Source organism: Labrus mixtus, chromosome 22, assembly GCF_963584025.1.
Source record: "Labrus mixtus chromosome 22, fLabMix1.1, whole genome shotgun sequence".
Lineage (NCBI taxonomy): Eukaryota > Metazoa > Chordata > Actinopteri > Labriformes > Labridae > Labrus > Labrus mixtus.
This window is the reverse complement of record NC_083633.1, coordinates 12,055,979-12,076,291: the sequence shown is the minus strand read 5'-3', so window position 1 is coordinate 12,076,291 and position 20,313 is coordinate 12,055,979. Positions and strand designations below refer to the sequence as shown.

The window sequence follows — 20,313 nt, the reverse complement described above, 5'->3', positions numbered from 1 at the left end:
AACGCTCTCTTCCCCACCTTTCCTGTCTCAGATCACACATCATACAATATCTTTTAGGAGTGGTGATGTCTTTAACCTATAATTCCTGTTACCTGTTGCATAATTCACAGCATGCAGACCAGAAGTTTCTTTGTTGACATTCTCCAAAGTGATATACCCTTCACGATCAATCAATCAATCAATCTTTATTTGTATAGCGATCAAAAGGAATACAAATTCTGATTAGAATCCATTAAAAATTAATATTCAAACAATCAAGGTAAAAGAAAGTAAGTAGAAGAAGAAGAAAAAGATTTTAAAAAACATAAATTGTTGGCAAATAAAAAATGACATGCATGTGACAGTATACTGTATATGATAGGTGGGGGAAATGGGTGAACTTACCCTTTAGGAAAGTAAAGAAGCTGCAAACAAAATTCTAATATTATTATATTCTTGTTTTGATCGCAGCCTGCTGTGTGTTTCTTTATATTTTTGCTTTGTCATGAAGATTTTAAATTACAGTTTGCTATTTTAAACTAATTCCTCCTCTTCCATGTGTCTTCATCATGAGTCAGCAATAGCCAGGTAAAGGTCAAACTTTTCTCTTTTCAAAAACACACACAAGGGCACGTTTTATGACTTATGGGAGAAGATTAAATTCCTTTTATGAGGAAGCGTAAACTGTGTGTGCAGATTTGGGGAAAAATACTCTTCAGTATTCATTGCTTTGTCACGTATTATCAGTCTTGTGCTTAAAGATAAAAAAAAAGACACTTTAGTTTCCTGCTTCCTGTAAAAACAATTTACAATTGTGTAAATGTATAGGTCCGTAATTTAAGAGGAAATGATTTTCTTCTTCTGGTTTAGATGTGATTCAGCATGTTTTTAATGTCATGTCATCATGGGCAAGCATTTTGATAACAGTGACGAGGAAGAACTCCATTGTAACTGACAATAAAAACCTTAATTGTAACCAGACGCTGGTTGGATAGCCATCTGCTTGATTTTTTGCATAAAGAAATTAGTAAGAAAGACAGAGAACAGTCATGTTTACTGTGCATTCACAACTAATCTAACAAGGAAACTTGTTCCAGTACACCCGCACCGAAGGACTGACCCCTATTTTTATTTTTTACAGTAACAAGTTCCTCATGCGTGACTGTCTGCTTCTAGGCAGGACTGCGTACTTGTGCATGCATGGAAGGCCTCTAGGTAAGTATCTGCACAGAGAGTTCTCTGTTTTCCTTTTCAGTTTCAGTGCCCTGTTTGAGCAACATCATTTGCCTACGTACACCAAGTGGAACTCATTCCCACACAGAGGAAGATGTGCACATCACATCAGAATGGTATGGGAATAGTTTGTAAGATGGAAGGGAGTGACATAAGCTCCTTTGTCTGGAGTTGAAACTATCTTTCATTGCATGCAACCAGGATGTAAAATTGCTTTCCTGTCAGTCCTTTGCATGCAGCAGGACTTCAGAGAAAAATGATTTCTTATCAGTTCTCTTAATATAAGGTGCTACAGTGGAAAAGGCCAGAGGTATACTGTAGAGTACACAGTATGGCAATGTGTCAGAGGTTCTGGTCAGTCATATTTTTACGTTTCCAGTTATCATATTATGCCATGTTTCAACTGATTTGTTTTCAAAGATTACAATTCTAAAACAAACAGGTTTCAACATCGTTTGCAGTGCTAACTAAGAAAGGGTAAATCATTACTGCGCTACACATTGAAGTCTGTCATATGTAAAGTTGAAAGCTTTAGTAATAACATTTTAGAACCAACCAGAGGTCTCTCTGTCTCTCTCATCTGCTCTGCCCAGTTGAACTAGTTTGAACCCATCTCCCTAGCCTTAATTAAAGAAATTGCTTTGAACATGACATCTACAACCTGCCCTCATGACATAGTTCATATTCATCTCCTTAGGGAGGCCTTGGACTTCATTGGCCCCAGTATTCTTTCAATTGTTAAGGGCTCCTTGGCTTTTGGCATAGTCCCATCCTGAATTAAACATGTAGTGGTGCAACCTCTGTAAAACATTAAAAGAACCTGGACCCTCTACCACTTGGTAATTACAGACACATTTCAAAACTTCCTTTTCATTCTGACTCACTAGAAAAGGTTGTTCTGCACAAACCTTTGCCTTGCCGTCATCAAAATAAAATACTAGATGCATTTCAGTTAGGTTTTAGGGTAGCTCACAGTACTGAGTATGCTTAACTTTAAAAGTCCATAATGATCTCCTCCTCACAGTCGATTCAGGTACTGTGCTGTCCTAATTGTATTTGACCCGAGTGCAGCATTCAACACTGTCGATTATACCACTCTAGTTGATTGCCTCCAGACGCTGTTGGTGTTAGAGATACCGCCTTGAATTGGTTCATCTCCAATTCAAACATCTGAGCTTTCACAGTGAACATAGGCAATTCCACTCCTAATCTATCCTGCGGGGTCCCTCAAGGCTCCATCCTAGGCCCCTTTCTTTTCTCCATTTGCATGCTCCCACTTCATGGAAAATCACATTTCTCACCTATGTTATGCAGATGATGCTCACCTCTATCCACCTATAAACCCATAACAAATCAATCAGACTCCAATTATCTTAGACAGTGCCTATAAGATGTCAGATGGCCCAAAATGGTCTTACAACTAAATTAAGGTAAAACTGAAGTGGTTCTTTTTGGCCCCCCTGAAGCCATAAAATGGACCTCAAGCAGCTTAGGTCATCTTTCCTCACTCATCAAGCCACATGTTAAGAACCTCAAAGTAGTATTTGATTCCAACTTCACATTTGAACATCAGGTAAATCAGTAGAGAAAACAAGTTTATTTTGGCTACGAACCATCTGAAAACTAAAACCTAAAACCTAATAACAGTAGGTTGCTTGTATTTCATATCAAATTAAATATTATTCCCTCTTTATTTTTCAATTGTTATTATTTTACTGTTAGTAATTTGTGTGTGTCTGTGTGCATGTGTGTGTGGGCACACATGTATGTGTGAGATTTCTGTGTGGTTGTTTTTTCTCCTTTTCTGTAACTATGCTGTACTGCTCTTTTGTTCCATGCACAGCACTTTGGTCAGTCGTTGCTGTTTTTAAATGTGCTTTATACATCAGTGTGATTGCTTGATTGAATGATTTGTGTTAATGACAAAAAACAGAACGTTGAAAAGAAAACAACAGCAGATTTTAATCCATGTTTTGAAGATTTTATTGAAAATATCATTCAGTTGTTTGTGGAGTTAAATGTTTAGCTGCTTAAAAGTGAATGTTGTAACTAAATAAGAAAACACACATTAAGTTTGACCTAGGCATATGGAAGCCCTGAGAGGACATGCATCCTATACATTTGTATTCACTCTGTTTTCCTGTGATAACATACATTTTGGTTGTTTTCGTGTGATAATAAGTTAATTATAGTCTTGGGGGTGGGGGGTGGGGGCAGATCTCAAGAAATTGACTCGTTATCATGGGAAAACCATTGTTGTTATTGTGAAACGAGATAAATAAGTTGACATCTCAAGAAAACAACCAAAATGTTCTCTTTATCGCAGGACTTCCACACAGGCAGACACAGTGTAACACAAAATACATAAATAGCCATACCTATAAAAAATTTAAAAAACATACAATCCAGCACATATACAATCAAAATATAAAACATTTAAATTGTTTGTACGAATATTAAACACAGAACTATTTTGCTTTTTGTAACATCTTCACTGTTCTAAACTTCCAATAATGCTTTTGACTGGGGTTCTTTTCTTTGGTCAGTGAGCGATTAAGTTGGCCTTCTCTGTGTTCCCACATGGAGGCGAATCAAGGATAGGACCATGTATTTGTAATGCAGTGACCACACATTCGTTAGCAGGATCTGACCAAAACAATAGAATATATTCAGGCTTCATGTTTTTAAAAATGCATGCCGTCAACCAAAAACAAAGATTGTGATAATCTCACCTGTTTGCTTTTCAGAGGTACAGCCTGCACTTCTTTCCTGTTTCCTCTTCTGATACACTAAAATAAAATACAATTAGATAAGGATTTGCACTCCCCCGACAAAACAACCACCATTGTTGATTAAAATCTGAAGTGACTCAGACAGAAAAATATTCAAACTTGATGCATATTTTTCTTTATTGACCTCACAAATTATCTCTCGTGATTCAAATGCTGCATGTAAAGTTAGTTATGGTAAACAGGTTGCTGACTTCCCCTTCTCTTTCCTGACATTGTTTCCAATAATTCAGGAGGTAGACCAAATAAAAAGCAACGTTACATTTAATAAAAGGACAGATTTGTCAGGGTTTAAACATGTGTAATCAAGTAAGCACACACATCAATAAAATACACAAACTAAAAAGTAGTTTTTCTAACATCTTAATGCAAATATGTTGCATACTGTGTACTTTCATAACATTCAATGAGATGCCAAGGAGGGAGAAAACCAAACATACATAGTAGCATTTTACCAAGTGAACACAATTAATCGTGTTTTGTTCCCTAAAGCAAAGTCTGTGACTCCTTAGCCTTAACAAAGAGTGTGTGAACAGGGCTCAGAAACGTCAGCCTGTGTTTGTCTGAAGGATGGAAACTGGAACCGAGCCTCATCGATTTACAATACAAGTGCTTATTCAACTGTGCGTCAACAAATGAACCAAAGCTGCAGTCAGAGCATGACAGGGTGAGTTTCTACCTACCGGTTAAAAGTATGTGGAGTATCAGAGTGACAATTATGATGCCAGAGAGACACACGCCGACAGGTACAATTACCCAGGTCAAGTCCCCAGAGGCTCGACTGGAGATGACAGGTCTGAGGACCAATGAATGACCTTTGTAACAAAAGAAAAACATGTAGTGTGACTAAACTTGATAACAGTACATGTGTCATTTTCTGTTTTTTATGCACATTTTGTCCCAAGTGAATACATTTGCTTTCAATTCTAAGCATGCCTTTTACAAATTCTATTAATTACGATTACCAATTGAAATATAGTGATTCATCACAATTAAAAATGTCATCGTTTGACAGTCCTACTTATCTTTGCCACACCAGCTCCTATAAATCTTTTTCTTTTTCACACTCTTACTTTGAAAAACACAACTCTGAAACCTGTAGCCTGAGTAGTCCAAAAAAAAAGTGTTTTGTGATATGTTTATGTCATACAAATACTGTTAGACATGGAAGAAAATAACCTGAGCATGGAGCGGAAGAGTGGAACCAGGGGGAAAAACAGCTTTTGTAAGTATTGCAAATCTAAATTATCATGCTAATTATTAGGTTTTATGGTGCTTGTATACTGTTTGTTTAGGTCTGTCGAAGTGGTATTCTTATAAAAGTGTGTCTGAAGGTTTTAGAAACTTTGCTCTGCAGTTAGCGAGATGATACACCCAGTACTCAGTTCTCAGGAATGCTCTAAATAAACTGGAGGGCAAACAGATATGTTAAGATCAATGCATCAAAGGTATTATCTTTCTCAGGAGCCTGTGTGTTTATAAAGAATCCCAAAAAAAGACGTCATCCAAAAGGCGTCATCCAGCATTGCACACCAAGTTTAAGTGCAGTAAACAGATGCTGGTGCAGAAGATCCTTTTATCTTTTCAAAATGATGCCAAGAAACCACTTAGGGCAAACTTCAGAGGTAACGCTTGCTGTTACCCTTTTAGAAATGAGACGGCCGTTAAGGTTATGAACGTTTTAAAAAAATAAAGTAAGGGAAGCTTTTTTCCATTTCAAAACAATGAGGCACCTCAGGTTGTGTAGAGTAAGGGGACTAAGACAGGAATGAGCTTGGATTAGACCACACAGGATGGGACTAAATAGGAGAAGGAGGAATTCGTCTCTTGTTAAAGGAGTGTAGTTGTCCTACTTACTGTAGTCCTCAAAACAGTGAGTGACTGTGGCAGCAAACTTTGTGTCCAACCTCTTGACCTATCGAATTACAAAACATGTATTCAAAGTCGTGAAAGAACATGCAGTGGATCTCAAAAGTCCTGTTTACTTCACAAACATACCTGTACGCAAGTGTTGTGTAATTCTCCTGTCAGGTTCAAGTCGACAGCCTTAAGCTTTTCCTGTGAAAGACACAAAAGAAACAAAACCCCTTACAAGTGTAACCATGCTGGTGTTTTGGAACGCACATGGTTTCTGTTTTGGATGTATTGTCTCTTTAATGTGATTTCCGTGCCATTACTCAGAAGCAATTCAGCGGCGACATGATTGATTGATGAAGGATAATAGCTTTCCGTCTGAGCAGAAAGAAACCTAACCTAACTGAGCTACTTCCTGCAACAATGCACGAAAACATGTTGACAGAGTGAGACTGAGTGTGGCAGATGTTGTTGCCGATCAACATTACCTCAAGTGGTGTAATTATCTTCAATTGCCTTTGTGTGACAAAGAAGACACAGAAGCTGATGTGCAAAATGACACGAATGTTTTGACAGTTCCCTCATTACGTAACTGAAGATGCACTAGAGGTCATTCAAAGGCTTATTAGAATGAAAATGTATGCAATGATGTATTGAAGATTTAATGTGTATTTTGAAATACGGTGTTACACAGAGCTGTCAAGAAACACCCAAAAATAAATATGTGGGATCTGCATTGCCTCCATTCCCCCTTATTTCCCATTGTGTGATACTTACCACATGCACCGTGTGTGTTTTGGTGATGTTGCACTCAGTAGAACCTTCCCATTTGACACACAGCCCGATGGAAAAGTTTGCAGTGATCCGTGAAGACATCTTCACGTCTTCATGACCCCGATGCCTCGTCACAGTGAACTCCAATGCTGGAAATTATTGCACCGCTATCAGTGAAATGACGGACACTCATGCACCACAGAAGATAATGAAGGTTATCTAAAGTAATTATCATGTGGATTAATTGTCATTGATTACCAGAGCTGTGCTATAATTAGATAACTTTTTACAAAAAAGTGTTACCTTGGAATCTTGCATCAGCAAATGGACACCTTGTCCAGGACTGAGAGGCTGTAGTGAACTGAAAGAGATAAGACATTTTTCATTCTCTTCATGCAAGTGTTAGAAAAACCACATTTTGTACCACATTTAAAGGAGCAGCATGTAAGTCTGACATGTAGTGTTTAAAAAGGGTACTGCACGGCCCGTGGCATAGGCAGTATAGGCAAATGCTAGGGGCTAATGAGTGCTGCAGAAAAGTTGAAGATAAGAAGAAGAAATAGAAGGAAAAATGCGTTTAAATATCACTAACTATAATTTATCTAATATCATTTTCATGCTTTTATTTAGTTATGATCCAAAAGAAGCCATGAAAACAGAACTATCACATTTAAAAAGGCTCTATTTTCTTGCCTCCTGCTTGGCCCGGCGCATCACAACACCGCTGCTCGTTACCTGCTCGTTATGGAGGAGGAGGGCAGGCGACTTATTAGAAGTGAGTGACACTGACCACACCGATTAACATGAAGTTTATAAACATCCGTAATGTAAAAAACGACAACAAAGCCCTCGGGAGCCCAGGGACGAAAAAGAAGAAGAGGAGGAAAAATGTGAAAAAGACACAGAGGTAACGTGCTGCACGGATCAATTATTTACCTGTTGTAGTTAAGCTACCTTGTTATGATCGATGATAGTAACGTCAGTGTTTCCTATCTCGAGTTAACATCAGTTATTTCCACTGTACTTTTATTAGGTTAAGATTATTCATGTTAAGAAAGTAACCAGTGTAAGTAATACACTTCTTTTGTATAGTGGCTATGTTGTTTGGGACACAAAACCTACTTTTATATTTATTGACATCTCTGTATTTAGCTTTCACCCTCGTCGATTAAAATGTTTATTTCCCTCCTCCTGTTGTCATTAATAGTTTTAAGCTCTTGCCTTTAGAGTATTAATGTCTAAGAGCATAAATGCATTTTGTGAAATAAGTCCTCTGTGAATAGATATGAGTGCATGTTGTAGGTCTGGTTAAAGTCATCTGTGAATAGATATGTGTGCATGTTGTAGGTCTGGTTAAAGTCATCTGTGAATAGATATGTGTGCATGTTGTAGGTCTGGTTAAAGTCCTCTGTGAATAGATATGTGTGCATGTTGTAGGTCTGGTTAAAGTCATCTGTGAATAGATATGTGTGCATGCTGTAGGTCTGGTTAAAGTCATCTGTGAATAGATATGAGTGCATGTTGTAGGTCTGGTTAAAGTCCTCTGTGAATAGATATGTGTGCATGTTGTAGGTCTGGTTAAAGTCATCTGTGAATAGATATGTGTGCATGTTGTAGGTCTGGTTAAAGTCATCTGTGAATAGATATGTGTGCATGTTGTAGGTCTGGTTAAAGTCCTCTGTGAATAGATATGTGTGCATGTTGTAGGTCTGGTTAAAGTCATCTGTGAATACATATGTGTGCATGTTGTAGGTCTGGTTAAAGTCATCTGTGAATAGATATGTGTGCATGCTGTAGGTCTGGTTAAAGTCATCTGTGAATAGATATGAGTGCATGTTGTAGGTCTGGTTAAAGTCCTCTGTGAATAGATATGTGTGCATGTTGTAGGTCTGGTTAAAGTCCTCTGTGAATAGATATGTGTGCATGTTGTAGGTCTGGTTAAAGTCCTCTGTGAATAGATATGTGTGCATGTTGTAGGTCTGGTTAAAGTTATCTGTGAATAGATATGTGTGCATGTTGTAGGTCTGGTTAAAGTCATCTGTGAATAGATATGTGTGCATGTTGTAGGTCTGGTTAAAGTCATCTGTGAATAGATATGTGTGCATGTTGTAGGTCTGGTTAAAGTCATCTGTGAATAGATATGAGTGCATGTTGTAGGTCTGGTTAAAGTTATCTGTGAATAGATATGAGTGCATGTTGTAGGTCTGGTTAAAGTTATCTGTGAATAGATATGAGTGCATGTTGTAGGTCTGGTTAAAGTCATCTGTGAATAGATATGAGTGCATGTTGTAGGTCTGGTTAAAGTTATCTGTGAATAGATATGAGTGCATGTTGTAGGTCTGGTTGAAAGGAAAACTATTGAGTTGAGTTTTCTGTACTGCTCAGAAGAGAAAATCATATTTAAATAAAACACTATATTATAAAATGCAGATTGTTTCACAAATGCTCATCTTCTTTCTCCAGATGCAATCAGAAACATTTAAATCCATCCCCTGCTGTCCCTGGGTCGCCTGTGACCACTTCCGCTCCCTAAACTGTTTGGTATTGTTTGTTCTGTTACACTAGTTATTTGTATTTATTTTATTTTGACATATTAGTGTTATTACCATTTTATAAATGTTTGTCTATAAGTATTTTTTTTTTTTTTTTAATAAAGACATTCTGTTAAATATAAAGCTGTAAGCCAGTTTTCTTAAGTGGATGAATATTGTCTTTGGTGGTCAAACTGTCTGCAATATAAGGGGCAACTGCTGAAATCTTGCCTAGGGCACCAAAATGGCTCTGACCCCCAACCCTTCCTTCCTAGCGTCGCTGGGCACTCGGGTTGCCGTGACACGGAAGCTTCAGTGTTTAGCCAGCTCTGCGTCAGTCTTACAATTATGTCGACCAGCAAAATGTTAAACCCTGCTGTAAACTAGTACAGATAATGATGTACAGTACAGAACACAGAGTATATGATACTAACAGGACTTCTGCTTTGTGGATACGTTACCAGAGAACTCTCACTTTTAAAATTAGCTGGAATAGGAGACGTTGGACACAGCTTCCCTTTCTTTACTGTAATTACGACAAGCGTACTGATGGACTGCTAGGTATCCTTTTATAGAAATAAAGTGGCTCAGTGGAAACCCTTCTAGCATCATCCCCAAACAGAGGCAGGTCATTCTTTTCATCCAAATACTTTTTCTAAAAACCAAAGAGCTTGATTATTACCTTCATGCACAGTTGAGGATGTGGATCCACTTTCGTAAATGTAATCTGGAAAAGAAAATATGATATAGTTATTAGAAAAATAACTTTATCCATACACAGATTGGTGTGCAACTACTAAAAGTCAGATTTTTGATGAAGTATTTAATAAAAAATAGTCGATCCAAACAATATCCACTCTTCTGTTTTGCTTCAGACTGGATTCTTTTTTCTTTCTGGGTCAGCTGGTGTAGCTTTAAGATGGGAGATTCTCTCTGCGTCACATGCTTTACTTATCAGAGGGAATTCCCTCATTCAGGGACATCAGCTCAGGTTAATCCAGCAACTATCTCTGATTAAATCTGATCAGAGTTCAGGCTAAGGATAGCCAGGTGTGCCGGCTCTGTCTTCTTTTCTTGTAACTATTCTGCTTGGTAAGCCGTACAAGAGCCTGACCACATATAACAATGTTCTATAAAAAGATTTGTGTGAACACTTTCCTGACAGGCTATTGCCTGTGTCGCATTTCTGGAGTGCCGACAGTAGAATGTGTGCTATCTCGGGCGTTCTAAGTAAACATTCACACCCATTTAAAGTGACTTGTGACTTACATAAGCAACGCCAACACATTTGCAGTTTCAGCGTGAGAGACTTTTACCTTTGCTCTGTTCACATTCTGTGAGGCATGAGGCAGATCAACGCAGACACCGTCCTCTCTTCTCTGACACAACCCGACCGAAGCAGTGACTGGACAGGCGGGCTCCCATGAGAGCGTCTCCTCCAGTGGGTCAAAGTTTATTCCAAACAACAGCTCCTCGACACCTGCAGTCAGGAGAGGTCACAACATTTTCAGTGATATGTTCTCACTCTGGAAGTACCACATTTCACAATCAGTTTACTATGGATTTTTTCTGGTGTACTTAAAGTGACTCACGGTCTTTGAAAGGGCAAACTTGCACCCTAGGGGCATCAGTCACTGCTGACCATCCCTGTGACAAATCAATTCATTCAAGTACAATCCCTTTAATGAAAGTGATCTACGTAAACAGATCTTCAAAAAGCACAATAGGTTTATTGTTAGTACTTTACCTCTATGCAGAGACAGGGCAAAGGCCGCAAGTATGGGAAGGTAATGCTCTTTACAGGTTCCTCCTTCTTTATCTGGAAGTTAAACAACGCTTCATGAGTTTATGAATCATACTTGAACGGGTGTAAAAGGATTTCTTTTAAATTTAAATTATTATAAATTGAGCAATCCTATTGGTAAATGGTGAACAGGCTTGAGCTTGTATCATGCTTTTCTGGTCTTCTCACTACTCAAAGTGCTAATTACACACAGGTCACACCCATACATTCACACACTGATGGCAGAGGCTGCTCTGTAAAGTGTCTATCAGTATTGACTTACCATATTTATCAGCGGGGCAAGCAATTTGGGGTCAAAGTGTCATGCCCAAAGCACACATCGACATGTGGCTGCAGGAGCAGGGGATTGGACCTCTGACCTCACAGTTGAGAGACGACAGACTCTACCACTAAGCCACAGTACAGTACACAGACTGTACTTCAATGGAATGGAGAATACTTCTTTTGTGGCATTTGCTTTGTGCTCTTAAAAATTCAAATGGAATAACTTCCATTTGAAAAAGGCCAATGAGTGAGAAGATTCAGACACACAAGGCGAAAAATCTGTTGAGCGTTGTTGAGGGGAATGGTCTCAAGAGGAGATGCTCTGACATCCACAAATGATTTGGAGACATGGCCACAGTCACATGTTTAACAGAATGCCTGATTTTCATTAAAAGGGCGCACTCACACTAAGCTCGGTTGCCCCTAGAGAACCTCTCCCGGGGGAACCTAGGTCCCTCTTGCTTTTAGGCAACACAATAGTTCCCACAGCCCTTGTACTGTTTCAAGATTTTTTTTTCCCTCAACAGTTACACAAAAGCCCTTCCTGTTTGAAGTTCCAGTTTCCTTGCACTCATCTGTTCCAACTCAATGCATAACCCTGTAGGGCCTTGAGAATGATTGCAGAATGAATGGAGACTAACCAGTGTATATGCCCCCGTGCTGACGCAGATGAAATCCTTAAGGCACAGACGGAGGTGGTAGTTGTGGTCTTCCAGCATGTCTGACACACTAACACTCAGCTCCTTCCTTTGCGGCTTTATGTTGTATGAAAGCCTCCCAGCTGAAAGAGACGGAGGACAATGTGAGTGTGAAATTCTCAAACATCCTTCTGGAGGTGAGCATTGGGACCCACTGAGGGGTTTGCTTGATTATCCCAATTTCCACTTTTTTCATTTTTTTAATCAAATCATTTTGACTGCTTTGGCCTCAGAAATGTACTCAAACATTCGTAGAGGAAAACCGACTGCTTGATTGAATTAACCACGCCGTACCAACAAAAGGGTCAAAAGGTCAACTGTGAATCTATAACAGTGTACGCTGAACATGTCAATGCATTGCCCAGTTTGGTGATTTAAAAAAAAAAAAAGTACTTACTGATGCATTCTGGGACATGCCTTTTCAAATCCTCACTTTTACAATCTGTAAGAAATATAAGCAACGGAGTAATTAAGTGTAAATTGTAAAAGCAATATAAAAAAGGATAACTGTTACATAACCCCTGTGTGCGTATCTTCTACTTGTTTATCTCTTACACAGAAATACTTGGAGCCTTCACACCACCACTTACTGACTTTAATTATTGACTATGTTACATATTAAAACTCCATTCATCGTGGTTCCACGAGTGTGTGTTTGCATAATAAGGAGCACGTGCCCTTACCTGGAGCTATGTAGGTGCCCGTCCAGCTCATGCCACAGTAGTTCTCCAGGGTTTTCACTGTTACTTTCACATGTTGGCTGGGCAGAATTTCCGTGCAATCATTCTCAACTTCCACCTTGAGGAGGGCAAATAAAAACACACAAACTGTTACAGTACACGTCTGTTAGGCTTCAGCAGTTTAATTTATGGCGACTGTTGGACAGGTTTGGATTTTAGGTATTCATAAATATAACAAAGCAGTATCTTGACAAAGTAACTTAATGTGTTAACATGAACTTTGAACGAGTGGAGGGGCCTTGAGCCGAAGATCAGCCAGTACCCTTCACAGGTGCTTTGTACGGGCAGAGGAACAAGCTCCCACTCCCACTCAGCAACGTGATGGAGGAGTTTATGGTCACCCATGCAAGAGAGCAGCTGCAGTACAGGGTGTACAGGAACGCCCGTGGGTGAGGGTGTCTGATGTTTCAAAACCCAAAACACCATGTGACCCCGGGATACAGATACTGATCATGTGTCTGAGTGCATCGTAAGATGTATGTTGAAAACTAGTTCGTCAGCTGAGTTTTTTTAAGTGAAATGATGTGACATTCTACGGCACAGCGGGAGTTGTTATTTCACATAGCTGTGACAATACGGAGACGCTTTACGCTAAGCCTGATGGGATAAAATAGCATGCGATTAAATCAATTTAAAAAATATGCATTAATTCCGCCATTAATTGTACCGCGATTAACCAGTTAATGCTGACAGCCCTAAAATAAAACCGATAAAAAAATATGTAAACAGAGTGTCAGATATCCCAATGATGCCTTTGTTTTTAACAGTACCTGAAGTCCAGATATTCCATGGCTTTTGACTTTTGACCATGGCTTGAGGATTTGGCAGTTGCTCATTATCCCTTCTGTGGCAATGCAGATGGACAAACCAAGGAAGGACTCTTTGGGAGATAAACATATTAAAATCAGAGGACAGTCTAAAAGGACGGTCAGAAAGCACAAGGTACACAGCAGTTATCAAACACACCAAACCTCTTTTACCATTAAACAAACAAAAATGACAAAGCATGAGTAAGCATTCGATTACATGTCATACAGGAAAAAGAATATGCGTCAGACAGATGAGTAGACAGATGACTCATTGAGGATCAAAGGATTTCCTCTCTCTAGCTCGGACAGTGAATAATGTCTATTGTCGATGTCTTCCTGCATGTGTGCTTTGACCATAACCTTTACTCATCATGCGTTCTATGTGCTGATTGGGAACAGAAAAACATAGAGTGATATATTTATTATGCACAAGCAGAAGTTGAATCATGGAAAGTGTCTGGTTTCATAAATGACACTTCCTTCCTAAATATGTCATAAGGGTAATGAACTCGTTGGCCTAACAACACCCAAATACAGCAGTCACAGCTGAAACTTCCTCATTGAGCTCACATCATGTGTGGATGTGAAGGTCAGTTATGGAGAATTTACTTCTAGATAAGAGACTGCCACTACATCATTGCTGTACCTGTGACGAGCATTCATGGTGGAAAAACTCACTATGAATCCCTGTACACAACAGCAGTTGTTCGGCCACACAAAAGTGGCCATAAAACAAAGAAAACAATAGCCTGACAGAAGTAAAGTTTTAGAGAGCAAAGAGGAACTTTAGAGTTGGAAAAAAATGCCTTAAAAATCTGCCTCTTGAGAATAATTAAACGGAAATTGTTCATGTTTTATTCATTTTCCTTAACTGTGCACCACATTAAAGATAACCTGCTTCATTTACTCTACACATTAAAATGCTGGATTTCTTTATTTAAAACTGAAAAACGAGAGTTACACGGTTCTATGAATTCTGGATGACCGCCATACTTCTCTGGAACTCGAGATCTTGGCAAGAAGATTCTGTAGGGACGTCTCATGTGGGCTATTTAAGCTACGTCATGCTTCATCCCAGGTCACATTAAATACTCGACCTGCACGTGCACAAGACTGATTTTATCCACTGCCTCTGGCGGTCAGGAAGAATGAAAAAGAGCTTAAGCAGCATTTTTCAAATAAAATCTGACTGTGAATATCGTTTTCAAATACACTTACCAGAAAGTTGTAAAGCAGTGTTGACTCTAAGGTGTAGGGAGCACTTCTGCCTCCCTTCACATCTCATGACTGTGGAGAGGCTGACGTTGTGGAAGATGGAGGAGGTGTTGAGACCATCAGGAGGGTTCTGACATGGAGGACGAAAGAAATCTAAACAGGAAAGGTCCAGAAACAAAACACATTCAGGCACATGCGAACAGCTTAAGAGAAGAAGTAACTATGTGTTTCTTATGTACTCTATGAGCAATTCTTTTTTTTCTTCCTCTGTTATTTATTTGGAAGCACAAATCACTTTCACGGTCATATCCATTTAAAAGTAAACCAGTCAAAGAACCAAAATAAAGAAATTACTTGTTTTTTTCTTCCCCAAAACATTAGCTTACATACCGTAAGTTGTTGGTGCTACTAGCATACTAGCACATAAAGTGCAAAATATCAGCAACCAGTATTTTACAATTACACATCTAATAGCTATATTTTCTGTTTTATTTCCGTGTGGAGACAATTAAATCTGCATTTGAACATAGTTAATTGTAAAAATCAAGATTTCTTTTGCACTTTTTGAGTGAGACGAGCTGCTTCCAACGTTAGCTGAGCTTGCAGTTCCTCGTCTTGTTTCAAGGTTAGCGCCTCCTTTCACGGAGTGTTAAAGTTGTGTCTAACCAAAACACATCTGTTCAAGTATAAACTAGATAATAAATTTACAGCAATAATATTTACATTTATTTTAATGCACTGGTTTGGCACTGTGGCCTACTTAAGCCTAGGTATTGGAATCTGTATCAGGAAGGATCAAATATGGTAGCTTCCCTAGTTTGATTACCAAATGAGTACAGTTCGATTCGATGCCAACGCACCTGTCAGAAATGCTTTTTAAAGCACTGTTGGATCAACGTATTTATCCTTTATTTTCATTGCATGTCAGGAAGTTATGTTTTCAAAGGTTTCTCATGTGATGGGTGGAGAAATTGATTAATGTGTTTCAATGAAAGGAATTATTTGTTTGTGAAGTGATGCTCTTAATGTGGTTTTCTTTGTCAAACCCTGCATGAATTGAAAGTCTGAGCATTGTCTTTGGCAACAAAACAGTGAAATACTGGTATGCAAACATTTTACATCTTTGCAGTATCAGTGCAGTTGTGATGTAGCAACCACACATGTACTTACAATCTGGCTTGGTTTTGCAGCGGAGGCCCTGCAAAGAGAGAAGAAAAAAAGATGCAGTCGGGTTAAACATAACAGGGTGTTACTCTTTTCTGTGACTCTTTTGGAGCAGCTCCATTAATAAAGTCATTCTTAACACAGAGAACAAAGGTCGAAGGGATTTCCCAGACAGCAGTGAGCTTTTTACATCCTCATTGCTCCTGCAGGACAACCCAGCCTATTAGTAATTATGTCTCGGTTTGTTGTGGTCCAATGACAAGCTACAAACAATAATGCATTTCATTTCATTTCAAAAAGACAATAATTAAAAAATGTAGCCACAAATGAGTCATGTTATTCTGCTTTCATGGGAAACTTACAGGAAGGTTCTAAACTAAATTTGCATTGGTAAATACTGAACAGGAAACACATGAACACATGCAATACTTTTTTAACATGCACATCCTTGTTGATGAATCAGTAAGGAAATATAGGATATATGTGAACAGTGTTAAATGCTTTTGTTGCATCTAGTGACGATTAACAGTATAGTCTAGACTCTAGAACATGTCACTCATCATGAAATGCTTCAGGGTTTTCCTAACTATGGCAAACATTGGCGGTCATTCTATGCTTAAACTTATCTGTCTCCAGGCTACATTGTTCCAAGCTATCCATGATTTTGACAAAAGAACAAATAGTATCAAACATTCTGCAACAGCATATGAGATCATTCTTAATACCTCATCGGTAATAAGAATGTTTTGAAAGTCAACACCCCTCACATTCCAGAATCAACACACACAAATCTGGAGGAACATTTCTGTATTCCTGAAGTGCTCTGGCATACAGGAACAGGAAGAAATGTGTCTTTATTGTGTACTACTGGAGAGTGGAGAAGACAAGATACAGAGTTTACTCTTCTGCTTAAAGACAAATAACACTTATAGAGCAATTATTAGCCATCTCCATCAAACATGACATGTAGCTTATTTTGGTTTATTTAGGTGTGAGGACATAGTGACCCCAAAAAAAGTTGAAAACAAAATAATTCTAATATGCTTGTAAATGCAAGTCATGATTAGCCTTTACATAAATGTTTATACAGTGAGTCAACAGGTGGAACACCCAGTGTCAGGAATTAGCCTTACAACTAATTAAACCAGTTGACTCATGCTTTGGACAGCCTTCTAGGAAATCCTTACGCTGGCTCAGGGTTTACCTCTAAAGCCCTAAACTCCTTAAACTGGTTAAGGATTAGTAGTATTAGCAGCTGAAGCTTTACAGGTGGAAGCAGTCGTAGTAGTAGTGCTGGCAAAGTATTATGATGGACATGGATGTCATTTTTTTCTTTTGTTTGAAACAATGCAATAAGTGAACAGTCGTGCTAATTGTAAAAAGAAAAATACCCAATGGTGTATTTTGATGTTAGCAGCTTCTATAGCAGGAAATAGTAAGATGTTATAAAAAGGACAGGGCTATATTTAAGAGTGCGATTTTAAATATGTCTTATTTCTCATTTCTTCTCTTGAGGGTGCAGTTTTTACCTGAGAACATCTGGTGTGACATTTTTCTATCCTCTCAAGTCCTACAGCTCCACTCAGATCCAAACAGCAGTAAGAAATCACCAAGGCCACCCATGGGATCATTTTAGTCATCCAGCACTGGGCTTCTTTTAGTGATCCTGTATTCAGTTTCTTCTCTTACGCTTTCTATTCCTCTTCTCTTCTTCTTATTCTTCTTCTTCTTCTTCTTCTTCTTCTTTTTCTTCTGCTGCTGCTGGGACCAGATGAGGCTCTGCGAAAGGATGGGTTACCAGCTGGATGAAGAGGCGTCTCTTGAGTTTTAACTGTCCTGTTATTCAGTGTGATGTGTGGTGTGTGGTGGGGCAGAGACAAGCACACAGAGTGAAACACAAGCAGCTGGAAAGATTGGATTTAAATATATTGTGGAGGCGGGGCTTATGGATTCTGAATATAGTTGTAACTGGTTGTTACTGTATGTAAAAAATTGTTTCATTATTATTTTTCACACAAGTCAGATAGCACATCCTCTTTCTTTCCCTGTGTTATTTTTTTTTATAAATGCCACTTTTGACACACTGCAACAACATACACACACAAACACTACAAGCAGTGTGAGACCATATCAAAATTTCTTGGATGACAGCAAAATTTCACAACATCTCATACTGTGAGTTTCCGTTTCATAATAAACTTCCTATCTATTTCCCAACAGATTACTTTTTACATTTACTTGTAATACAAAATTCCTATTGGAAATCAAACTGTCAGGTCAAAGGGGGATATAACTGAGCTGTAACTTGATATACACATAATGTTCCTTATATTGAGTTCACAACAGGCCCAGGGCAAAGAAGTTCCACTGTTTGCAAAAATACAAACAGTGGAACTGATGAACTCAGAAATTCAGGAAGTGTGTTTTGGGTCCAAAATGTTCACAAGCAGATCAGGTTACCCAGCATTTGGCTGATATCTCTACAAACCAAGAATATTTAACCAGGGGCATCGGTTAGTCATGATTGACTGAATTGGGCTTGACATTTAACTCCCAAATGATGGCACACAGAAAACTTCCTCTCCGGCAACAGCATGCCCTTACATGGACAACTACTGTCAGGTTGAGAGTACCTGGTACGGCTATCTCAAGGTTAAAAAAAAGAAGAGGTGTTATATAGGCCTACTTTTTCTTAATAAACTTAAATGTATGTGTTAATTTCAGGTCCAAAAACCAAAACAATATCCTGAAAGAAACTATTGAAATAGAGCTGAACAGAATTGCTGCATCTGTGATATTCCCTGATGGTTCATCATTACAAAACACCTTCCGTGTCACCCAGTTTGACTGTTTATATATATGTGTGTGTGTGTGTGTGTGTGTGTGTGTGTGTGTGTGTGTGTGTGTGTGTGTGTGTGTGTGTGTGTGTGTGTGTGTGTGTGTGTGTGTGTGTGTGTGTGTGTGTGTGTATAGCTGCTTTAAAGTACTCATTTAAATTAGGGAGATCTTTCTAACGGATACCGATATTAGAGAGATAAATGATTCTGATACCGATATATATCGGCCGATATCTTTCTTAAATCAATCTTGGATCTTAAGGGATGCATTGGTTTCGATGTACACCCACATTTATTGGGTTAAGCCTCACACGCTGTTTTCAAACACTTGTCAAAAAGATTTATAATTAAGACAAGGTTTTTTTTTAACAAAAGGCTTTATTGGTCGGGATCACAACAGTGCACTGAAGCCCTAATTGTTACTTAGCAATTAACAATTATCATAAAAACTATATGAAAATAAATTATAAACTTAAATTGAATAAAGCTAGTTATATCGGCATATATCCAAAATAAAAGTAGTGATATGCTAATATCATCCGGCTGATTAATCGGTCGGGCCCTAATTCAAATTATGTAAAACAAAGAAAAAAATAACGTAACAGCTCTTGGCAGCGCTCTTTATGTTAAAATTCTTGGAACTTTCCACTTTAACTGAGTGACACAGAGCACTAAAGAACGTCAGCAATGATTTATTCTCACAGCATTTCTGACATAGTCGTAGTAATTTACAACGTTTTACACCAACAGTTCTTGTTCTTGTAGTATGCCTTGTATAGCCTGGAGCAGAGTGTTCTGTTACAGCGTGGAGTTATCGTCAGCAAAGCTATTTAAAAGAATGTCTGGAGGCAACTCCCTGCAAACCCTCATTCTGGGAATAAGACAGGAAAGACGCAACTTCCAAGCACTTCCATTACAATCTCAGGTTATCTGATCGTCTTGATGACAGTTAATCACAGGTCAAACAAGTCAGAGTCAACACAGGTACTGTAGAGAGAAGGAAATACTGAAAGTGTAAGAGGTACAATGACCCTATAGGACAATTTCAAGAGAAACAGATTCACTTATGTATTCCTATCAGGTATAGCACTTCTCTTAAATGGTGCGGTATTACATCAAAGTGGAACATCATAAAAGGGTTGCGACATTATGGAGGCTCAATAAAGTGAAAACAAAACTGATTCTTAAAGGTCATATCCTTATGTACACATTTGCACATGTGTTTACATGAAAAACAGCTACATCTTCAGCATTTTTCCTTTAAAAAAATAATAATAATTTGAATAGTTATTGTGACCCAGTTCTAGGTGTGCCTATTTATAGAAGAGTAGTTATTACCCAACTCTGATCAAAGGAAAACACACATAGACAAACACTCTCACACATATCTGGCTTAAATCAATACAGGCACATGAAGTGTGTCTTAAATGAAGAAACAATCGACAATGAACTGATTTATAGCACTTAGAAAGTTAGTTGTGAATTTTTCCTTATCTGAAAATGTTGAAAGAGGGTTAAATTAATATTTATTTGACCTGCTGCGAATGAATGAAGGAGCTATTGACACAGGAATTTCTTCATGTAACTTGTTAGTCTACTATATGTCGCAAGAGAGCTATTTT

The 20,313-nt window shown here is 38.4% G+C and overlaps 1 protein-coding gene across 4 annotated transcripts; it reads right to left on the bottom strand.

Annotated features, from left to right (window-relative positions):
• Positions 1-3,179: 3,179 nt before the first annotated feature.
• Positions 3,180-17,735, bottom strand: il17rel (interleukin 17 receptor E-like). Of its 4 annotated transcripts, none has more exons than XM_061029613.1 (18): positions 17,384-17,734; positions 15,861-15,888; positions 14,694-14,843; positions 13,437-13,546; positions 12,610-12,724; positions 12,324-12,368; positions 11,870-12,009; positions 10,908-10,979; positions 10,753-10,807; positions 10,477-10,640; positions 9,843-9,887; positions 6,933-6,990; positions 6,633-6,778; positions 6,000-6,059; positions 5,859-5,916; positions 4,685-4,816; positions 3,945-4,001; positions 3,180-3,858 (listed from the first exon to the last, which is right to left on the bottom strand). In XM_061029613.1, exons 1-18 carry the CDS (start codon positions 17,492-17,494, stop codon positions 3,755-3,757), a joined length of 1,650 nt encoding a protein of 549 aa, XP_060885596.1. In that variant the 5' UTR covers positions 17,495-17,734; the 3' UTR covers positions 3,180-3,754. The 4 variants fall into 4 exon arrangements, 3 of the variants coding, with proteins under 3 accessions (XP_060885596.1, XP_060885597.1, XP_060885598.1); XM_061029614.1 differs by having other exon boundaries at positions 4,685-4,777; XM_061029615.1 differs by lacking the exon at positions 4,685-4,816.
• Positions 17,736-20,313: the final 2,578 nt, after the last annotated feature.

Coding starts and splice junctions, on each gene's coding strand:
- il17rel (XM_061029613.1), bottom strand. CDS start 17,494: ATGACTAAAATGATCCCATGGGTGGCCTTGGTGATTTCTTACTGCTGT. Junction 13,547..14,693: donor CACTGCTTTACAACTTTCTG/GTAAGTGTATTT, acceptor TATCTCCCAAAG/AGTCCTTCCTTGGTTTGTCC. Junction 10,808..10,907: donor TGCCCTGTCTCTGCATAGAG/GTAAAGTACTAA, acceptor GATTTGTCACAG/GGATGGTCAGCAGTGACTGA.